General features: G+C 39.0%; 1 protein-coding gene across 5 annotated transcripts in view; it reads left to right on the top strand.

Moving 5' to 3' along the window:
• The window catches only part of LOC109934783 (calcium uptake protein 3, mitochondrial), a 170,912-nt gene that overhangs the window by 119,872 nt on the left and 31,964 nt on the right, over positions 1–19,076 (top strand). For 4 of the 5 annotated variants that reach the window (XM_048605044.1, XM_048605037.1, XM_048605011.1 and 1 more), the window contains 2 exons: positions 6,654–6,762; positions 9,537–9,694. In XM_048605044.1, coding sequence (XP_048461001.1) covers positions 6,654–6,762; positions 9,537–9,694 — 267 coding nt within the window. Of the gene's footprint in view, positions 1–6,653; positions 6,763–9,536; positions 9,695–13,766; positions 13,988–19,076 lie in introns of those variants that run through there. The other variant, XM_048605028.1, reaches the window with a different exon arrangement.

Raw genomic sequence — 19,076 nt, 5'->3', positions numbered from 1 at the left:
TAGCATTTCCAGCTGTTCTACTGGGCAATTGTATTTTGAGCCATAGAGTCCCACATTATATAATCCTTTTCTTTGTACTCTTCTAGAGCCTTCTGTCCATTTATCAATTATCAGAAACAAGAGCAGAAATAAATATATTTTTAATCCATTTTGGTACTCTGATGCAGTCCTTATACTCTGAAAATCTCATGTTACAAAAACACATTTCATCACTCTCTAAAACAGAATAACCTAAACATTGTCCTTAAAAACCACTTTTAAAATCAAATCATTGATTTAATTGGCCAGTCATTAAGTTTATTGATGTCAGATGCTTATCATTAGGTGAAGAGAGATTTTAAAAGAATTCAAACCACTGAGAATAGTAGAGTGTTATTGTTCATCACTTCATTTGTTGATAACAGATGTCTGTTATCAGTGGTGTATCTGCGCAATAGAAAAATCTTGTGGTAAGTAATTGCATCAATGCAAATCAATAGAGCTGGTGTTACAAGTAAGCCTTCAGGTGTGGGATGTTTTGGATATATTTCTTCTGTTTTTGTTTATAGAAGGATCAGCTTAATCTTTCTTTGAAAACTTGCAAACATTCTATCTGCTTTAAATTGCTACATGTTAGCAGCTTTGAAAGTTAAATTTGTGAAACCAGAAAAATCTGTTTATTTTGCATACTAGTTGCATTGCCTAACTATGTAGCCTCATCTTAGAAAATGTAGCACTATTAGAATTCTGTTCTTTTTGTAGTAAACTACTTAAATTTGATTTGAATTGAGTTTTTGTACTTAATGTGGCATACAGTATTTTAAATTTTTATTTATATGTTATTTCATTTTGATATTGCGAACATCTGACGCATGACATCAATGTATAATATGGAACCAAGTTCTGATAGCAATCAATTTCCAATAACAGAATCAAAGTTGTCTCTTTAATAGAATCATTTTACTTCTCTTGTAGATGATTTCTTCACCCCTCAAAAATTAGTTTTCCCTTTCCAACTATGTTTCATAGTGTCTATTTTTCTGTGGCTTGTGTATACTCAGAAGTCTTACCAATTAAATACTGCTCACACACACCTAGATGCCTAAGAATGTCTTCCCTTCCCATTTTCCCCACCCCCAAGAGCATTACTTTCTTTCACCAACACTCAGATCATAGTGTCACTAAGGTATGCAATGCCAGAATTGAAATAAGTGGAAGTAACCTGAATTTCTATAATTATGTACAATTAATTAACTACAGTCAGATTAAGAACCCATTATATTATCACTTGTCCAAATTGATATCTATTGCAATAATGAAACCTGAAGATTGGCCACTATGTTGATCAAAATTTATCAGAAACTGTTCATATTAAAACAGAAAATTTGCTCTGCGTTTTCCGTTCCCAATTTTCATAAATCATTATCTCATTTCTGATTTTTTTGAATTTGCTTATCCATTTTCTTTTTTGCAATTATGTAATATTACCTCACATTTATTAGGAAATAACTGTCAGTTTAGTTCATTAATAGTTCTTTAATCGCCGATTAAAAAGATTGACAGTTTAAGACCTATTCTAGGACTTTATTCAGGCTGACTATTCGTTGCAGTAATACGTGTGTTTTAGAGGTGTAATCTTTGAGATGAGACAGTAAACTGACCTTTGTTCAGATGGGCATAAAGAATAAAGAGTTTCATTGCACAGTTTCAAACAAGAGCTGGGAGTTTGCCTTGAACCCTAGGCAATATTCATCCTCCAGTAGGCAGCACAAAACAACGCATTAACTGTGTTTGAGTTCTCCTGTTTCTGGACCTAGTTGACAAGTGCACCTACAAATTTGCAGAGACTACAGGCTGCTTTGGCAGATTCATAGATATTGCAGGGGAAGTCCCCACCCTCCCACTTCTTTTCTGAGGATAGATTGTCATGATGTGATTCCCACAAGTTATAGAGTTGTACAGAAACAGACCCTTCAGTCCAACTTGTCCACGCTGACCAGGTATCCTAAATAAATCTAGTGCCATTTGCCAGAATTTGGCCCATATCCCTGTAAACCCTTCCTATTCATGTACCCACCTCCTCTGGAATGCCTTCCATACACACAGCACCCACTGCGTGAAAAATTTACCCCTCAAGTCCTTTTTAAATTTTTCCCCTCTCACCTTTAAACCTATTACTTCAAGTTTTGGAACCCCCATCCTAGAAAAAAGGCCTTGGCTATTTGCCCTATCCGTACCTCTCTGGTTTTAAAAAAACCTCTGTAAGGTCAATCCTCAGCCCCTGACGCTGACGCTCCAGGGAAAACAGCCCCAGCCTCTTCCTACAAATCAATCCCTCCAATCCTGGCAACCTCCTTTCAAATTTAACAACATCTTTCCTATAGCAAGGAGACCAGAATTGAACACTGTATTCTAAAAAGAGCCTCACAAATGTCCTGTATGGCCGCGACATGGTGTCCAACTCTTATACTCAATGCACTGACCAATGAAGGCAACTGTGCCAAATGTTGTCTTCACCACCCGGTGTACCCGCGACTCCACTTTCAAGGAAATATGCACCTGCACCCCTTGGTCTCTTTTTTCTGCAACACTCCCCAGGACCCTACCATTAACTGTATAAGTCCTGGTTTGCCTTACCAAAATGCAATACCTCACATTTAACTAAATTAAATTTCGTCTGCCACTCCTTGGCCTATTGGCCCATCTGATCAAAACTGTACTCTGAGATAACCTTCTTCACTGTCCACAACACCACCAATTTTGGTGTCATCTGCAAACTTACTAACCATACCTATCTTCACAACCAAATCATTTATATAAATGATGAAAAGTGGTAGATCCAGCACCAATCCTTGCAGCATTCTGCTGGTCGCAGGCCTCCAACCCAAAAAACCACCCTGTACTATCACCCTTGGTCTTTTACCTTCCAGCTAATTTTGTATCCAGTTGGCTAGCTCCCCATGGAATCCATGAGATCCAATGTTGCTAACCAATCTACCATGAGAAACCCAAAGTCAGCAGGGCCCATTTCTGCTGGAGCAATTGTATAATCCTGCAGTGTGGACATTTCAAATCTGTGGAAATGCCCCTAAAGGGTAGATAGGATCTGTAGAACTGTAAAGCTGTTGGGTTATTTAAATAGAAAGCCTGTTAATAATTGAATAGAAAACTGTCTGCCTGAATTTAAGAGTTGAAAAAAACTCTAGTAGTTTCAATTGATGTTTGTTGCCATAACCCTAAGTACTATCATGCATATGAATTGGTTGCATTCCATAACCTATAATTATAACAGTGGGGAGGTTATAAAGTCATAGTTTGAAAGTTCAGATAGGTTGTTAAAGGATTAGTTGTGTTTGATGTGAGGTTATGAATAGAAATATTTCATAAAGGGCTTGAGCACCCAAGTGGACTTAAATATATTAATTGGGATTTCATGAATGAGAAAGGTTTTTGTATTTCATGAACTTTCTCCAATAAATAACATGGCTTCTGATATTTGCCTCTGGTGGATAACAAGGTGTGGAGCTGGATGAACACAGCAGGCTAGGCAGCATCAGAGGAGCAGGAAAGCTGACGTTTCAGGTCTAGACCCTTCTTCTTACTATCTCTGCCTCTGATGGATATTGGATAAGTTGACACGGAGGATGTAAGAGCAATTGGTGCAGAGCTGGCTATGCGTTGACACATGATCTATAGATATATGGAGTATCATGAGTAGGGACTAAGTTCACCTTCCAGCTGTAAGGGGCAGTGTGGATGGGTGGGGAGTCATAAGTTGGTTCATTTTATGTGGGGATTATATGTGTGGGAAGCATGTGTTGGCGTGGAAGTAGAATATATTGGGAAGGGTTGGGACATAAGTTGACATGTGGACTTGTGGGGAATTGAGGACTAGAGGGCCTAATACTGAATAGAGTAATGGGACGAAGTCCCAGAGAACCAAGGACCTCTCTAGGCCATCTTCAATCTATGTTCAAATGCACCTGATCCAACTGTCATTTCTGCCTTAAACTTCTCTCAACCTCTCCAAAGCCAGCACATCCTTCTTTAGATGTGGGGCCCAAAACACCCCAAAATATTCTGATGTGACCAGTGCATGATACAGCCTCAGCAGTACATCCCTGCTGTTGTATTCTAGCATTCTCAAGATTGAGATTGAGGTGTAAATCCAGTTCAACACTCTTCTACGCCTATGCAAACAAACTAATTTTTTCTTAAGTCTTGGCTGTCAGGCTGGCTTGAAGTTTGAAGTGCTGAAATGGTCAATAAAGTACTTCTGAAATATAGTCACAATTGTAAAGTAGGCAAATGTGTTTATCAATTTGCTTACAAGATCCCAAACATTAATACTATAATATTAGACTAGATTATGTACATTGTGTAAGATGGAGACCGAGAAATTGGTCTATTTTATTAAGTAGTATCATTAGTGTAACCTTCTCACCTTTTGAATTTTTTTACGTTTAACTCCCTTCCTGAGAAGGAGGCAAAGTCATAGATTATTTTTAGGGCAGATGTAGATATATTCATGATGAAAGTCTTCATAGTCCTAGAGGACCATCAGGCTGCCCTCTTGTTAGAGAGATAAGACTAATGATGAGTTTAATCTGAGGGTCACCACGCCTCAGGCAAGAGAGGATGAGATGGTTGAATCTTCAGGGCGACCTTAGTTGGTATGGAAATCGAACCAGCGCTGTTGGCATCACTCCGGATCTCAAACCAGCCATTTGGCCAACTGAGATTACCAGCCTCTATTCTTGATTAAGAAGAGAGTCAAAAGTATCCATAGTGGGCAGGAATGTAGAGTTGAGGCCACAATTCGATTAACCATGATCTTATTGAATGGCAGAGCGGGCTTAAAGGGGTGAATGGCCTATTCCTGCTCTTAATTCGTGTCTTCATCTATCAACTTTAAAGAACTAATGGAGCCACAATTTAATGTCTCATCAAAAAAGTGATTTATTTTTGGTGAACAAACTCAATAGGCTGAAGGGCCTCTTTGCTGTATGATTCTCGAACAGTACAGCACTCCCTTAGCTATGGCTACGTGCTCAGCCCCCTAGAGTGGGATTTTAATTCTAATTCCGAGGTAAGAGGGCAAACACTGAACCAATTCTGACTAGATGTTCCTACAGGCTTCAGTACCTCGATATCTGGGTCAGGTGTGGGTCCGTAGTCCACACCAGCAGCTATCCTGATCTTGCAGTAGTCCTGTTAGAATCCCCTAACAGGCCATTTCCAGAAGATGGCAAATAGGTTGATTAATGATGAGAGCCCATTTAGAGATCCAGTAACTTTAGATCTTCAGCAATCTTGCCTGGAGAGGCAAGTGCTGCTGAGATAGACTAAAACATATCAAAACGGATTAACATTTAATTAGAGACAAAGCTTTTCAGTCCCTTAAACAGAGCAAAAACGCATTAGGTTTATGATTTAGATTGTATTTTTCTGCCACGGCATGAATCCACCAGCTCCAATGATCCCTCAGCCTGCTGCAGAATGGCTGCCTCTATGGAGATGGCAGTGTCCTCATTTGCAGTAGGCCAGCTTGCCAGTGGCAAAAGACTTGTACATCTGCAAAATTAGATCTAGTTGGATCCATAATCAACTCGGTTGGCTGTCAGCCTCCACAGTTTGCGTAGATGATCTAGATCCCCAACAAAAGGAAATTTCCCTGAGGGTGGGAACATATTGGGCACCCACTCCCATGCAGCTCCCCTCTATTTTCCCAGCAACATTGCCTCTAAGCTTGCCATTGCAGGCCTGGGAAAGTTCAATTTGAGTTTATTAGTATTCTTCAAAAACCAGGAACAAGTTGACTGCCTATTCCTCAACTGAAGATGATGCTTCATTTAAAGAAATCTACAGGTGTTAAAATGCATGTTTGTTTTAAAATTTAGTAAAATGTTGCCCCTGAAGGCACTACAATAGTTTTTAAACATTCATGTGGAAGAAATAATATGATGTGGAATACAGGAATGAAACTTTATTGATATAAAAGTTAGTAAGCCATTGTTCTGCTCACAATAATACTTGGTCATATCAAAAATACTGGATGAAGACATTGTCTATGATTTCTTCCATTTACTTAGGTTTTGTAGTGTAATATTTTTTGTTTCCATTTTCTATGAGAAAGGTAAGTTGCTTTTCTTGGGATCTAGTTACTTTTCTTGCCTTCGGAAGGTAAATAGGCAGTAGGTGAAGTTGTGCAATGTTCTAAAGGTTAAAATTTTCAGACAGACATGAGCAAATCTTTTACTTAGTGTCAAAAGTCAAAAGATCTGCCTTAGGCGGCAATGTTTACAGACACTAAAAGTTGCCTGAATGCTGTAAGTAAACAATTAGTACTTGGCACTCATTAAAGAGTGCTTTTTTTTCCAAAACTTTATTTCAGCTTCATTGTGTTGAAAAGAGCAGGTGAAAGAATCTTTGACCTAATCTGTGGAAAGTTTGCTGACCTTCAAAGATTTTTCGCTCTGAGTGATCATCAAGTCTAGTATTAACCTTCTATTGCTAGGTCATATCACACATGAAGTGTTAGTTATGGAACCCCACAACAATAAATCAAATGTAGTGCCCAATCAGTTACAATTATAGGTCTCTTAATTGAAATCTATATTCTACTTGAGTTGCAGAATGTTTCACTTGATACTTATATATTGTTTACATTTTAGGGCATCACTTTTGATGAATTCAGATCCTTCTTTCAATTCCTGAATAACTTGGAGGACTTTGCCATTGCAATGCAGATGTATAATTTTGCAAATCGATCAATTGGGCAAGGTGAGCGAAGTTGTATAATGCTACTGTATTCATTTCTAAGTGTTTTCATAAGGACAAATTCATTGGAAAATTATTTTTGCTCATGACCTTATTTCAGCTATGTGCTTTGATTAGCAAAGTAGGCTTTACTCAAAGTCTGCTTTGCATATTTACTTACTTATTTTGGGTTATTAGCATAAATGCGCGTTATACCTAGTCAGTTTTAATGCCTTTTAGCTGAGCTTTACAGGTTCCATTGATATTGTAAGCATTTGTTTAATTTGCCTAGTTTTGTTCCTCAGATTGTTACATCATAAAATATTTTGATCCCATTTTTAGCTAGTTTTCGGCTCTATTTTCAATGCTAGTTCTGCTAAGTCAAATTTGTAGATTTTACCATTTTAATCTCTCTGACAGATATTTTTCACATAATACATGGACTAAATTTTGTTTTATAGTTTTCTTAAGGTTATCTGGTTCACGTCCTGAATGCGGTAGATGGAGGGTGAAACAGTCATGAAGAGAATGATGGTCTGATGTGAATGTAAAGCATCACTTGACTGACTCCACAGTAATATAAGATTTGGCAGTGAATTGTGAGGAAATAAGTATCTTCATGTAAAAGTAGAGCTTCCAAGGCTAATTTTTAGTTTAAAAAATAAGGCATCAATTCTTACTCAAGTAATATTTTAGAGGTTGAAATTCATCATTTCCCTTCACAATGCTATTGCAGAGTTGTCGCACCAGAGACTGCTCATGCTACCTATCCTCCTGTCAAACCCCACAGCCAGAATTAGTGGAAAGGAGTCAAAAAGTATTTTTGTTTATTAAATAATAACTTTCAAGGACAGAGACATTAATTTCTGCATACTAAATTTATCAATTTCATCAATAGCAAAAGCCATATATACTTAGACAATTTCATTCACTTTTTTTCACAGTATAGAAGAGAATATTAGTGGCAGAGCTTTTACTGAACTTGTATTAAAATCCATATCATATAGAATCCCTACTGTGTGGGGACAGACCATTCAGCAGAACAAGTCCACACCGACTCTCTGAAGAGCATCCCACTCACGCGCCCCCCGCCATCCCTGCAGTTTCCATGGCTAATCCACCTAACCTACATCCTTGGATACTATGGGCAATTAGCTTGGCCAATCCACCTAGCCTGCACATCTTTGGACTGTGGGAGGAAACTAGAGCACCTAGAGGAAACCCACGCAACAACGGGGAGAAGTGCAAACTCCACATAGACAATCGCCCAAGGCTGGAATTGAACCTGGGTTCCTGGCACTGTGAACTACCAAGCCACCTCAAATAATCACCCTCCTTACCTTCAGAATCAAGTAATTGATCCCAATCTCCTCCTTGAGTGGCAACGTAATGTGGATCATCAACCTCATCATCTTCAGCAGTTATGTTGTAATCATCCATATCTTTCCGCAAACAAATATCATCAGGTGCATTGGGTATCCCACATTTCTTGAATGATTTGACAATAGTTGCTGCTCATTTTTGCTCACCTTTGGCTGGCTGACATGCCAAAAATCATGGAGACTCTTCCCCTTTAACAAATATAGGCCAATCTATTTTCATTATTTTGCTAATATTTGATATATACTGCTGAAATCCGATAGACCTATCATCGAATTCTGGTAGACGACGGTGTGATACTTTGGTTTTCTGTTGCAGTGTGAAATTGTTTCTCTTCATAAATCTGGTGGATAATTGGGACTGGTTTTGAAATCCAGCTTTCTTGTTTATTTCTGGGCAAAGATTCAGCTGATGTACAAGAAAAAAAGTCTATTCTGGCAATTTTTAAAAATGTGTTTTGCAACTTTGTTTTCTAATATCGACCACCTGTTAGGTATTTTTTCTGTTTGAGCATTTATTCTTGGGCATCAGTCAAGGCTGTGCAGAGAGCTTTCTCTGATCACTAACATTCTTTTCTGATATCTTGAACTTTCTAGCTGCCATACAATTAGTCTACTATGTAATTTTAATACCTTTAAGTTTGAACTGGGCTGTGCATTTCCTGTTCTTTGTCATACCATGTTGCAGATTGGAGGGTAGGTGCTTGCATCAGTGAGGTGGTAGGCTTGACATCATGTGTTGGCATATGAAGACACAAGACTTGAAGAGCAACCTTCATTGGTGCCCTATTTAATAATTCTATTAAGTAGATTTGAACCAGGGCAAGTTTGACTTCTGTGGTGTGCAGGTGATAAGTGCAAAAGCTTTGGAGTTAAGGGTTAGGATTCATCTCATGCATGAGATATATAAAAAATTATGAAAAATCATTTTTGGCCAAACGATAGGCATCAAAACTTACATATTTTCAACCATTATTTGAGTTTATATGGTATTAGATAGTAGATTGTCGTAGACATATATGAAAAATACTTGTGTATTTAGAAAATTGTCACTAACTAAAACAAAAAAGCAAGCTGTATCACTTTCCAAAGGGTTACTCATTGACTAAATCTTTGAATTGAAGTCATTCTTAATACTTTAAATCACAGACATCACTTTTTCGATAAATCATTTACTCATTCAAGTCATGTTTTTGTAGATGTGGTGTATACAATATAACTTTTGAAAAGGTTGCCTTTCTAGAGTCCATATAATTCTGCAAGTTAGCTTTTATTGTTTTAAGTGTATTTCGGTAGAGAAGACATTATTAAAATTCTTGTTTCTAACTTGATCAAAAAGTGTAAAAAGGTTCTCAACTTTAAGCTTTTCTGAATTGCAATTTACAATCTCACTTTTAATGCTTTTGCATGTTTATCCAGATGAGTTCAAGCGTGCTGTATATGTGGCTACAGGCCTGAAGCTTTCTTCACACTTGGTAAATACAGTCTTCAAAATCTTTGATGTGGACAAAGATGATCAACTAAGTTACAAAGAATTCATTGGTGTTATGAAAGATCGACTGCACAGAGGATTTAGGGTAAGCACATATAGTTTTATAAAAGATTAATGGCAGATTGCTTTGAAAGAATATTTGCTTATCTTTACAACTTAATAGGTGATAATTACCTTAGAATCTTGCAATCTAAAAACACATATTACATCTTTAATGCATTTGAAAACAACTAGAATGCCAAGCACGTGTAGCTGAAGTAAACAGTAGCACTCTTGGATTAGCCCAGTGTTATCACAGACCACTATTTAATGTTTAAACTTCCAAGGATACCTTTATAAAATTTAGTCACAGTAAATAACTATGTTGTTTTTAAATCTTTCGTCCATTGAAAGCAGGGCCTATTTAAATGGGCAGTCCACCATGAACAGATGCAAAGTAACTTTTAGAATTTGTTTAGTACACTATTTGCTTTGACAATTTTTAAAATGCTTCATAAATTTGCACATTATCACATTGCAGAAGTGGTATTCATATTATTTCAATTTAAGGAGATTTCCTGTGCTCATTTTGGTAGAATACTAACTATTATACCAAATATTTTGTGCTGCTTCTAAGATTTATATAAGCAAAATTATTTAAAATCATTGTTTGTACTTTGTTATAGATGAATTAAGACCACTATGCAGAATTCTGCAACCTTGAATTTCCAGCAATTATTTTGGGACTAGCATATAATAGAAACTTGCGCAAGTAATGCGGTACCTACATAGTTACAGATTGTACTTACATATGAGTCTAGCATCAAGTGTTGCATTAGAGGATGTCTAAGCAGAGTAAACAGAAAAGCAATTCTTGGCACAAAAGCAGCCATGTCATCCAATAAAACCTGCTTGCTGGCACTCAGTTTAGGTTTTGCCAGGGCCACTTAAGTCCTGATGAAGCAGCTCTTTGCAGTGTTGCGGCCATGTATATCTAGTAACTCCAATTTATTGGGGCTTTGTGTAATTTTTAACATATTATTGTGCTCCAGAGAGGATATTAAGTTGGTCCCTCCAATGTATCTGTATGTTTGAGCATCATATCAGTGGTGCAGTTAGTGATCAAAATCTCTCGGATTGTTAATGACACTAGGTGTAATAGTTTCTGCTTCGTATTGTGTGGTCAAGTTAATAGTAGTCAGATGGAGACGCACACTGGTCCAAAATTTGCAATTGTAATTGTTAGCAGAACTGTTGGCATCTCCCACCATTACTTGATGAAATTGACAGCAACATCTGATGTTCATTGATACGGAATTAAATAGGGAAATGTGGAAGTTGATGTCATTGATGCCCTTGTTCACCGGCTGTGCTGTTGCGGTTTTTGGAGATGGAATCAAAACAAAATGAGTTCTTTTAGTTACACTTGTGCAAAATGATTTTATGAACTATTAAGCATGACTTCATAAAATATAAACTTGGACACTTTCCAGAGCCACAAAAAGAATTTGGGTGGTGAAATGATTGATTCCTTGCACATGGAACTATGAGCACATTGAGCTAGTTTTCATATCTGGATAAGTTGTGATGAAGTAATTAAAACTTCTTTTCCTTTGGTGGTGGCTTCATATCTCCAACTAATTAAAAGTACTGCTGTATCCTCTTTAATTACAAATTTTCAAACCAGCGCAATGCATGTAAAGCTCTATTTAATGAAGATGATATGTGGATGAATGATATCTGCAGTCTATTTTCAGACAATGTGCCTAACTATCAGAAACTATTTATGAGGACAATCAAAAGAGATGCTTTGGACACATGACAGACACAAGGTTTCTGATTAGGGTTTTAATAAGGTATATGCTGGTCAGGCAGGCAGAAACATCTATGTCAACAGAAAAAAAGAGCGCTACCAAAAACATCTCCTCTGACGCCACATCTAGACAGAGACCCAAGTTGAAACATAAATAAAAACCGAAAGAACTGCGGATGCTGTAAATCAGGAACAAAATTAGAAGTTGCTGGAAAAGCTCAGCAGGTCTGGCAACACCTGTGAAGGAAAATCAGAATTAATGTTTTGGATCCAGTGACCCTTCTTCAGACCTGAGTTGAACTTTCTACCTGACGAATTGTAGCTTAAGTGGCGTATACTAAGATAATTCTGTTACAGCAAATATATAACAGCAAATCCATTCTTCTAAATTACTGGAGCTTTACTTCAGTGGCCAAGAAAGACTACAGATCTGCATTGTTTTAAGCCTTCACCAGAGGGAAAAGCAAATGTAACAAAGCAATATTGAAATCATAAGAAATAACTATGTGGCTGCTTCTATCAATGTAATCCTTTCCTGAGTGTGTATATAGTGGTATATATTTGGCTGTTGAATAATAAATATTTATTTTCTTAGAAAAACATGTCATCTGCTTATTACTGACAATTAAAGCATTTGGAGTTAAAACATTTTTTTTTAAATATGCTTTTAGTCAAGAGGTATGTGAAGGAAGAAAAGATGTGTGCCTATCATCCCTTCCACTGTTCCTAACATTTAACATGAATTTCAACTTTTTATGTGCTATTTTCTGAGAACATTGTTCCTAGATCATACAGATGCATCAGATTGAAAGTTGCATTTGAATTGTGAAATTAGTGACCGCTAAACTTTTCCAGCAGTTTTCTTCAAAGTCAGTGGAAAGTGCTGTCCCTTGACCACAAAATTCGAGCCAATATCTCCAATCATGGATGTCAAATTAATGAGCTCTTGTAGGAGATACTGTTGCAAACAATATTCATAAGCCCAAAAATGGTTAAAAATAATAGCCTGGTGATAGTAGTCTCTGTTATTTTTCACAGCAACCTCAAGCAAGGACAGATGTGTATCGATTGTGAAAATTGATTTGCTGTTAGAGATGCACTGTGTCACCGTTAGCTTCACAAAAGTGACAGTTCTCAGTTTAATTGCATTTGGCAGTATGAGGTTCCTGCCTTTGCACTATAGATAAGCAATAAACTCATCTCAAAGTCAAGAGAAATAATTTCAGTATCATTTTAACACGGTGATAAGTATTAATTAATATCAGCCAACCCATCTGAACAAGGGAGCCTCCAAAATGTCCAACTTCTTCCTTAACCGAGGATTCCCCAGCACCATTGTTGACAGGGCCCTCAACCTGGTCTGACCCATCATCCACAGTTCCGCCCTCACCCCTTCTCTTCCCTCCCACAACAGCAATAGGGTTCCCCTTGTCCTTATCTACCATCCCACCAGCATCCACAGCCAAAAGATCATCAGACGCCATTTCCACCAAGTCCAGCGAGATGCCACCACCAGATATGCATTCCCCTCCCCCTGTCTGCCTTCCGCACGGACCGTTCCCCCTGGGACACTCTGGTCCAATCTTCTTTCACTCCCTAACCCCCGCCCCCAAAGCCCCATGGCACCTTCCCCTGCAACCAGTGAAGGTGCAACACCTGCCCATTTATCTCCTCTGTCCCCAGTATCCAAGGGCCCAAATATACTTCCAGGTGAAGCAGCACTTCACCTGCATTTCACAGAATCTACTGTACTGCATTAGCTGCTCACAATGTAGTCTGCTCTACGTTGGGGAAATGAAGTGTAGACTGGGTGACCACTTCGCAGAACATCTACATTCTGCTCGCAAAAAAGACCCTGACCTTCCAGTTGCCTACCACTTTTTAACACACCACACCACCCTGTTCCCTGTCCAGCATCTCTGTCTCAGGCTTGCTGCAGAGTTCCAGCGAAGCTCAATGCAAGCTGGAAGAACAACACCTCATTTTCCGCTTGGGGACCCTGCACCCCTCCAGACTCCATATCGAGTTCAATAATTTTAGGGCCTAGACTGTCCCATGTCCTAACCCCATACCCCACACATCAGGCCATGTTATCTCATAGCCTGCCATTACATACTACCTATTGTTAGTCACTAACAGTCCCCGTTAACAGCTATTCACCCTCCTAGCCAGTTCGTCATTAACTCCTTTGTCTATCCAACTGCTCTTCTCTCTCTTCGGGCTCTATCCTTTATCTTATTGCTAACTCCCTACCCCATCCCCCTCCCTAGTTTCTGCAAATAAACCAACATTTTCCCAGCTACCATCAGTTCTGAGGAGGGGTCACCAAACCTGAAACATTAACTCTGATTATTTTTCTTCACAGATGCTGCCAGACATGGTTGATGTTGTATAAGCTCTGAAAATGTTAATGTTGAAACTGCATTAAGTTCCATCCAGTCTGATGATGTCACATAGTCCTGGGTGAAGAACTGGAGGAGTCTAGCAGGAAACTCCATCTCTGGTTCCTGTTGATCAGTGTAATTAGCCTATGTAACTGGTCATTATTTCTATCATACAATAAACTATGACTTGTTGTTAACACAAGTGCTACTTCTCATTATGACTCAGTAGTTGTTCATCCTCTACCATTGCTAGTAAGATGGGCCCTTAGACTTTGAAAGGAGATTTTAGTAGTTGGCACCGCAACATGTGACAGGTAAATCTTTCTATTGCAGACACTGTTCATTGACCAGTTACAAGATTGTTTTGACTAGCAGATAGCAAGGACTGCAGATGCTGGAAGTCAGAGTTGATAAAATGTGGAGCTGGAAGAGCACAGCAGGTCAGACAGCATCTGGGGAGCAGTAAAGTCGACTGAAGGGTCCTGACCCGAAACATCGACTTTCCTGCTCTTCAGATGCTGTCTAACCTGCTGTGCTTCTCCAGCTCCACGTTTTATCGACAGCATTTTTTGGGCTGAGTATTACTGAAAATGAGTGCAATTTCAGTAAACTTTGCTGCCATCTATTGGGTTATACTCGTATTAAAATGTCTGTCAAAGTTAAAACAAGAATTTAATAAAACAGAATTTTAATAGCTTATACATTCTTGGGTTTGTTGCATTTGGGAAAGAATTCCCAAAATCATGGTGGCTCAGTGGTTAGCACTGCTGCCTCACAGGGTCAGGGACCAGAATTCCTGGGTTCAATTCCAGCCTCGAGTGACTGGCTGTATGGAGTTGTGCACATTCTCCTTGTGTCAGCGTGGGCTTCCTCTGGGTGCTCCCATTTCCTCCCACATTCCAAAGATGTGCAGGTTAGGTGGATTGTCCATACTAAATTGCCCGTAGAGCCCAAGGATGTGTAGGTTAGGTGGATTAGCCATGGGAACTGCAGGGATAGTCGGCAGTGGAGGGGGGGATTCAGAGAGTTAGTGTGGACTTGTTGGGCCAAAGGGCCTGTTTCCACACTGTAGGGATTCTATGACTCAGAATAATTGTCTTTACGTACGTGGGAGTTGCATTTTATTTAAATCTTACTATGGTGGCTCAGAACACAAGATCCAAGATTTGGTCTGTGCTGCACTGAGTCTTGAAACAGTTGTCTATTTTAACACCTTTGTTTCTGAGCATTTTAAAAGCAGGTTACAGTTGTTCAATTAGATTGTTTCCCCTTCTGAGATGTAACAGTTGAGCAATGTTGCATTAACAGCCATAATTTTCTTCTTTGAAGTAGGATGGCAGTGAGAGACTTTTCCAACTCTATTCACACCCCAGCCTATTTTTTTCAACATGGATTGCAAACAGTTACCAACAGCAGAGCATGTGCAAACAGGACTTCCACCACTGAGGGAATTGAGAATTCCACAGCGCACATTCATTGCTACACCTGGGACCTTAGCAAGGCAGAATCAACCCAGAGGTGAAAGAAAGGTTTGAGCTTAGTATATTTGGAAGGCTGAGATCTGTTAACTGAAAGGAAATCAGGCATAGCTCTGAATTCCATGTTTCAGTCTCCACTTACTTTGACAACCATTACCTAGGGACCATACCTTTTCCCAAAGGAGTTGTTTGGTATTGTCAGTTTCCTGGTGACCTTCATGTTCTGTATTGACTACACATTCCTCAGTGAGGTATGATAATATAGTTGCTGCATAACACGAGATCAGATGTGGTTGTAACTTTGAGCTCACTTTAAACATTATGAAGACTTTTGTTAGAGAGATTTTGTTCATAGACTTTTCCTCAGTCATCTCTTTCCAGTTTAATGATTCTGTAGCCATTATACATTATTGCAAAGCTTCAATTTATTTTGTTTTTATTTTTGTTTCTATCAGCCAGTATAGCAATGTGTTTAGGCTAATGTAATTAAGATATTGATCAGAAACCTTTTCTTCATAGCTAATAAGATCATCTGTTGGCAACTAATGTGGAATATAGTCTTTCGGGTTTAGCTTGCCTGTCTGGTCCTCAGCATAGAACTCATTCTTTGCCATTTTATTTTCCAACAATCTGTTCAACTGCATGGTTCAATATGCAGATTACTGAACAAACTAACTCGTGGTTTAATTATCAATTACTATTTCAAACATGCTGCCTTACAAGTAAACATAAAAATCTAAGATGCCCACGTAATTAAGAGTTTCTCTCTCTGATTAAAGCAACATTGACGTAACAGAAAATCTATAAAGTCATTGGCACAAAATGTCTACTGGGGATTGTCTTTAAATTGGTGTAAATTAGAGAGGTGTATCGTTTGAAAGAAGTAGCTGTGTTTGGATTTAGCTGAGAATCCCCAGTGGTAAAGAAAAGCTAGAGTCAATATAATAAAGTAATGTAAGTAATTCACATCAGAGTAAAGCTAATGTAAGGTAAATGATTTTAAGATATGGAAGCTCAGTTCAATGGAGTGGAATCTCTGGCCTGTGATATGTGAGAAGTTATAGACCCATACCGTGTCCTAGATGTCCACTTGTGCAGAAAATGCTGGCAGCCGCAGAAACTTGTGCTCTGGATTTCAAAACGCCAGCAGCAGCTGGAATCACTGTGGCACATCCGCAAAGCTGAGCTTTACATGGTTAGCATGTTCGGAGAGGTGGTCATACCACAGTTAAAAGGCCTGGAGGCAGAAAGGAATGGGTGGCCACCAAGCAGTCAAGACAAACGTGCATTTCATGTCGTAGTTCCCCAGGGACCCACTCTCGAACCAGTCTTCTATTTTGGAAGGTGATTAACATATTGCTTCCTCAAGAGAGTGTAGTCAGACTCAAGTTTGTGACATCGCAAGCAACTTGGCTGTGTAGGAGGGGAGAAAGAAGAAAGGAAGAGCAATGATGAAAGGGATCCATTAGTTATAAGAGCAGACAATTTTCTGTGTTTGTAGACATGACTGCAGGACAGCATGTTGCCTCCTAGGTGACAGGGTAAAGAATGCAGAGGGATCTGGGTCTGTAGGTCCACAGATCGCTGAAGGTGGCAGTATAAGTAGATAAGGTAGTAGAAAGTGTCTATGGTATGCTTCCCTTCATTGGAAGGGGCATTGTACATAATGATAAGCAAGTTATGCTGCAGCTTTATAGAGCTTTAGTTAGGCCACACTTGGAATATTGCGTACAGTTCTGGTCACTGCACTACCAGAAGGACATGGATGTTTTGGAGTGGGTACAGAAAAGGTTTACCAGGATGTTTCCTTGTGTGGGGGATTTTAGCTATGAAGAAAGGTTGGATAGACTGGGTTTGTTTTCACTGGAACGCAGGAGGTTGAGGGGTGATCTCATAGAAGCTTATAAGATTGTGAATAGCATGCATAGAGTGGAAAGTGTGAGGCATCTTCCCAGGATGGAGGGTCAGTTACTAGGGGACACAGGTTCAAGGTGTTGGGGTGTGGGGTTACGTGGAGTTTAAAAGAGATGAGTGGCAAGTTTTTCGCACAAAGGGTGGTGAATGCCTGGAACGTGTAGCCAGAGGAGGTGGTGGAAGCAGACACAATAGCAGCATTCAAGAAGCACCTGGACAAATACACGAATAGGAAGGGAATAGAGGGATACAGATCCTGTAAGTGAAGACAGTTGTAGTATGGAAGGGCAAATTGTGTTGGTGCAGGTTTGGAGGATCGAATGGCCTGTTCCTGTGCTATATTGTTCTTTGTTCTTTGTTCTTTTTTCTTCTTTGTTATGCAACTGCTGTGTGACATCATTCTTCTGAGGGATGCTGAATTACCAAAAGCCTTAGTTCACATTGGTACCAATGACTTGAATAGGAAGGGGAGAAGTTCTTCAATCAGAATTTAGGGAGCTAGATAGAAAATCGGCAAGCAAGCCTCAAATGTGGTAATCCCTGGATTAGCTCCAGTGCCATATGCAGGTGAGTACAGAAATAGAAGAATTGGGCATATGAATACGTGGCTGGAAAAATGATGCAGGTGGAAGGGCTTTAGATGTCTGGAACTGGCTCTGGGGAAGATGGCATCTGTACATACCAGATGGTTTGCATCTGAACAGAGTAACGTCTAATTTCCTTGTGGAGTGTATTGCTACTGCTATTGGAATGGCTTTAAACTAACTTGGCAGGGTGTGGGAACCAAGAAAGAGTATTAAAGAAGAATACTATTGCACACAAAATGTTTGGAAAGCCTGATAGTAGTAGCATAAAGAATAGAAAATCATTAGCTGAAGTCAGAGTAAGAGAGAAAGAAATGAAGTCTAAATCAAAGTTAATGCATATGTATGTGAATGCATGCAGTATTGTAAATAAGATTAAGGTGTCACATGCACAGATTACCATGTGGAAATATCATGTGGTGATAACGGATGTGGCTCAAGGAAGGAAAAGAGGATGGGTGTTGATATTGGTTAAATCAAACATCAGAATGCTGGAGAAAGGGGATGGCCCAGAAGATTTAAGTATGAAATCAATCTGACTCGATTTAAGGAACAAGAAGTATTCAATTCCTTTCCAAGCTGCTCACCATCCTGACTTGGAAGTATATTGGTGGTCCTTCAGCGTTGTGTTGTCAAAATTCTGAAATTCCTTCCCTAAAGGCATTGTGGGTCTACCTGCAACAAATGGAGTCCAGCAGCTGAAAAAGGAGCTCATCATCGCCTTTTCAAGGACAACTAGGATGGACAATAAATATTGGCCAGCCAGTGACACACACCCCATAAATAAACAATAAAATTATGTTTTTCTAAAGAAGGGTCCAGACCCAAAACATCAGCTTTCCTGCTCCTCTGAGCTGCCTGGCCTGCTGTGTTCATCCAGCTCCACACCTTGTTATCTAATAAAATTATGTTGCTCGGTGTACTCTATAGACCATCAGCTAGTGGGAAGTAGATAGAGAAGCAATTCTGTTTTATAAAAAAAAAGAGAAAATTGCAACATTACAGAGTGGTGATAATTGATTACTTTAACTTCCCAAATGTAGATTGGCGCAGTGGTAGTATTTAAGGACGCATAATGGCAAATGTTCCTAAATTATGTTCAGGCAAATTTCCTACATCAGCAGATGTCCAGTTCAACTCAAAATGGTGTATTTTTAGACCTAGTTCATGCAAATGAGGTAGACAAAGTAGATCAAGTGTCAGTAGGAGAACGTTTAGAAGACACTGGTCTTTGTATCACAAGATTAGGTTTATGATAGCAAAGAACAATAGGATTCTATGTAAGAATAATTCACCTTGGAGAGCTGACTACAAC

Source organism: Rhincodon typus, chromosome 1, assembly GCF_021869965.1.
Source record: "Rhincodon typus isolate 14 chromosome 1, sRhiTyp1.1, whole genome shotgun sequence".
NCBI classification, from domain to species: Eukaryota; Metazoa; Chordata; class Chondrichthyes; order Orectolobiformes; family Rhincodontidae; genus Rhincodon; species Rhincodon typus.
This window is presented reverse-complemented; position numbering and strand designations above follow the sequence as displayed.